Source organism: Triticum aestivum, chromosome 4D (genome assembly GCF_018294505.1).
Source record: "Triticum aestivum cultivar Chinese Spring chromosome 4D, IWGSC CS RefSeq v2.1, whole genome shotgun sequence".
Taxonomy (NCBI): Eukaryota; Viridiplantae; Streptophyta; class Magnoliopsida; order Poales; family Poaceae; genus Triticum; species Triticum aestivum.
This window is the reverse complement of record NC_057805.1, coordinates 481,690,572-481,694,916: the sequence shown is the minus strand read 5'-3', so window position 1 is coordinate 481,694,916 and position 4,345 is coordinate 481,690,572. Positions and strand designations below refer to the sequence as shown.

Genomic DNA, 4,345 nt, shown 5'->3' with positions numbered 1-4,345 from the left:
GCGTCACCATTATCATTTCTTTATCTGATTTTGTCTTGGTTTACCTACCAACACATTCTAATCAAATTGTTTCCTTGCGAGAACTGATTATAATTAGATGGCTGCGTGCATCGCACTTGATGGCTACACCCTTTTTTCGTAAAAACGAGCCAGTTAGGGTTAGATGCTGGTGTGCAGTTCTTTTTTTGGCGGGAAGATGTTCATGTGCACTCCCTTCTTTCGCGGGAAGATTCTCATGTGCAGTTTTAGTTTCGTCAAGACGTTTGCCCATTGATCCAGTGAAATTATAGCACACTGATTATTCTGACGTGCAATGGACTCTTGTCCCCCTTTGAATTCAAACAGCACGTGAATCTTATGCATGCATGCGTTTTTTTTTGTGAGATATGCATGCATGCGTTGATCAAACAACGAACACAGACCAAAATAAGTGCGATGCGTCCAGCTGGGGGTCTGGTCAGGGTGAGCATAATTCCGATTCTCACCAACTGGAACTGTACGGGCGGGAGATCGTTCCAACGGCTGCTGATTCTCCTGGTCCATATATACACAGTATTCTGTACAACGGCGTTGCACATGCAAGATGCGCCTGGCTACAATTGCAAGAGAAAATGCCAAAAATAGCCGTATTATTGCGCCTCAATTTCCCTTTTTCTAGAAAGCAAAGTTTGAACAGCAGCCACATGCTGCATCACCACCCATCATGCACCGCACACTGCTCTCTCTCTCTCTCTCTAAACCCACTCTTTCCTCTCTCTACTTTTGTTCTCTGTTGTTGAAAGGAAAGATGATGTAGCTGTGGTATGTACATGTACTAGGGCAGGCCGGCAGTACGTAGCATCGCAATTTCCACATTACAAATGTACGTATGTACGTACGTAGTGCTATAGTAGACTACTACTAGTTGTACAGTTTCATCTTGCAAACTTTGCTGGTCTCGTAAAAACGATCGAGAAAATACTACTATACACAGATGCATGCATGGTCGCCCCACGGAACGTACGTACGCGAGCGATCGAGGGATCGACTTTGACTTAGCAGATGACGCACGAGTTTGGGTTCTCCTCCATGCTCATGTTCCGCACGTAGTAGTGCTGCGGCGGCACGTACGGCGGCGGGTAGGCCGGCGGCGCCGGCCGGTACTGGTTCATCATGTAGTCGGCGTTGAACATGTAGGGCGGCGGCATGTGGTGCGGCAGCGGCATGTGGTGCGGGAACGGCAGCGGGGCCACGGCGGCGGGCTTCTTCTGGTCGTCCTTCTTGCCGTCGCCCTCCTCTTTCTTGTCGCCGTCCTTCTTCCCGTCGCCGTCCTTCTTGCCGTCGCCCTCCTCCTTCTTCTCGCCGTCCTTCTTCCCGTCGCCGTCCTTCTTCCCATCGCCGTCCTTCTTGCCGTCGCCGCCGTCGCCGCCTTCCTTCTTGGCGTCGCCGCCCTCCTTCTTGGCCTCCTCCTTCTTCTCCTCCTTCTTCTCGGGCTCCTTGGCCGGGCCGACGGACTCGATGTAGGCCGCCCAACCCTTGCGCAGCTTGCTCACCACGTCCACCGGGTCCACCGTGCCGATCACCGTCATCTTGCGCGACGCCAGGTCCATGGATATGGCGTCGATGCCTAGCGAAATAAAACGATGTAGAACAGAGCAGAGCAGAGCCGTCGGCGTCAGTCAGTCATTCGATCGGTGGTCTTTGACTGATGGATCTAGCAGAACAGAAGAGAGCAGAGCGGTGCGGGGTACGTACCGACGAGCACGGAGACGGCCTTCATGGCCTTCTGCTTGTCCTTGTTGTCATGCAGCTCCAGCTTCACCACGATCTTCTGCAGCAGAGCAAACACGCCAGCATCGGCAAGCCACAGTTAGTTTACAGTCCGAAGCAGAGGAAGGCGTTTGGATGCAGGCACTGTATGACCGACGCCAGAACAAAGTGCAGGTGCAGAGTAAAAAGAGAAAAGCGTTCCCGGGAAGGATTCTAAAGCAAGATCCCCCATGGAGAAGAGAACCTCGAGCAAAGAACATGCATGTGGACGCATATGGAATCAGGATCGGAATTTCAGAATCAATCCATGAACATTACAAGCAGAAGGAGCGTTTCTTGCTCACCTTGGCCGACATGCCTCCGGCCTGGGCTGCTCGCAGAGAGAAGGTGAACGGGCAGGCGATCGGAAGATCAACTGGGACAGGTGGGAATAATGGGAGTGGCTAGTGAGGGTGTGTGGGAACGGCGAGCGCGGCAGTGCGGTACAGCCACGGCAGCGGAGGACGGATGGGAAAGAGGCCCGACGGGGTGCGGAGGTTAGGCGAGCGTGTCACGCAACTGCAGCGGCAGCACACAAGAGGCAAAGGGAATTGGCGATCGCGGGTGGTCCTAAATAGAGACTAGCGGCGAGGAGAGGAGAGGCGGGCGGGCGGGAGCTTTGGTGGCTAGCTAGCCGAGGTAGCGTTGGTGCGAAGCGCAGCCCAGTGCCCTCTACTGTATCTATCTATATCTGTCTGACGTGGATGTGTCTCTCTCTCTTCCTCACCGGCGGCCCTCGTACGTCTCCCCGCCTTTTGGTTTGGTGTGCGGCCACTGGCCAGCCGCGCGCACAGTGCGCACAGTACACGGTGGGTCGAGGCGATCGGGCGGGAATGCCGCGCTGCCGCTGTGCTGCCCGCTCCGATCTGGCAGCCCGCGTCCGCCCCACGCGGCCGTGTGCCCCGACCGCCCGTTCCGATCTGGTTTCCCCCATCACCGCGCGCTGGCTAGCTTGCCTCCTCCGTTGCCGCCGCCGGTCCGGCGTCCTCTGATTGATTCTGATTCGCGGATGAATTCCTCCGAGACGAAACCAACTCGACTTGTCACGCGTCGAGTGCGCGCGCGCGCGTGCGTCGTGGGCTGTGCGTGACCGACCGGTGACCCGTCACGCTCGCTTTATCTCCCCTGAGAGGTCGATTCCCGGTGCTGTGCGCGCCGGCCGGCCGGTTCGTGTCTGCCTTGTGCGCGCGCGCGCGCTCCTCCTCCGGCTGGAAGCTAGCGGGACGGGACGATTCGGGCCGTCTCGTTTTTGCGGATTCCGAGGTGATTCCAACGTATGATTCGAGCTGTTCTAGCTAGTACTAGTACGTTCGGCCGGTTCCGGACCGTGTATGCCCCGCACCACGCATGATCCAGCCAAGCTGCGTCTGCGTGTGTATTGTATGCATGTAATGTTGCCTTCGTTGAAAACTTCCCGCGATCCCAAACGATGCATGTGGTTTGAGGATGAGAACCAATCAGCGACTCCTTTTTGCGCTGTCACTGTCCTTTGTTCGGGGATCATGACGTACGCGCCACACCTGTCTTGGTTTCTTTATCATATGATAACCATAAAGAGTATATTAAAAAGGATCAATAATGGCTCTTCGCCTGCTATTTCAACAAGATCATCTTCGTCTAGGTTCAACAGTTAATAATTGGGCGTGATATCAGAATCAGGCGACACCACACCAAGTTCTGTCTGATTAAAAAAAAGGAGTTCGAACTTGTAAGCTACAAGCTGTACTAAGATGCCTGTAACCATCGGTTAAAGCCGCGATCAAGCACCGAAACTGATCGTGCAGATGCATGAAAGGGTTTCGTACGAACTATATATTCTCTCTGTCATTGATTGAAAACGGTTTCTTATGGCCACCGAATTTATGTAGGTAGGGTTACCAGTTACAAACTTGCAGCACACATTTCACTAGAATATAAATTGAAAAATATAAAATCATCTCTTGGTCCCGTGATTGGTGAGGAGTAACACTCCTAGTCCTAGTTTCCTTTGTTAGCTAAGAAGTTGTTCTCTTTCTCTTCTTTGTAGAAAACGAAGTTGTTGTTCTTTCCTTCCTAGATGTTACTAGGATTAACCGTAGGCTATTGATACCCAACACAAAAAGTCAGACCATAGATTTTTACTAAATTATTATATTGCATTCAGTTTTTTTGCTCTCTCTTGTTTCGTAATTTCAACTTGGATCTTGTACCAAAGTTGGTCTGGAATGAGCAATTTTGAAGAATACATTGTTGTTTCATGTACTCTGTCAATCACACACTAACTTTAACGAAATAGAGAGCCCGCTCCCGTGCTGCTATCGAGCGACACCGAGGCACACTACCAGCCCTTGCCTCGTCCCCCACCCCCTTCCTCCTCCTCTTTCTGTCGCCGACCGGAAAAGCCCACGCAGTGCCAACCAAGGCATGGCTCCTTTCTCGCGGCATGAGAGAGTGGTTATGCATGGCGGCGATGCTCAAGGAGGCAGAGGTCTAGCGAAGGCAGCTCGAGGAGATCGTGGGTGATGCGGTGGTGGTGGCGTGGTGCTCAAGGGAGGTGGAGGTCCGACAGGCGCGGCCA

The 4,345-nt window shown here is 53.1% G+C and overlaps 1 protein-coding gene across 1 annotated transcript; it reads right to left on the bottom strand.

Moving 5' to 3' along the window:
- Window positions 1-772: 772 nt before the first annotated feature.
- On the bottom strand, window positions 773-2,413 carry LOC123098824 (heavy metal-associated isoprenylated plant protein 39). Its single transcript, XM_044520900.1, has 3 exons — window positions 2,094-2,413; window positions 1,735-1,810; window positions 773-1,606 (listed from the first exon to the last, which is right to left on the bottom strand). The coding sequence occupies exons 1-3, from the start codon at window positions 2,103-2,105 to the stop codon at window positions 1,035-1,037; spliced, it is 660 nt and encodes a 219-aa protein (XP_044376835.1). The 5' UTR covers window positions 2,106-2,413; the 3' UTR covers window positions 773-1,034.
- Between the last annotated feature and the right edge of the window lie 1,932 nt (window positions 2,414-4,345).

Coding starts and splice junctions, on each gene's coding strand:
- LOC123098824 (XM_044520900.1), bottom strand. Junction 1,607..1,734: donor GGCCGTCTCCGTGCTCGTCG/GTACGTACCCCG, acceptor TTATTTCGCTAG/GCATCGACGCCATATCCATG.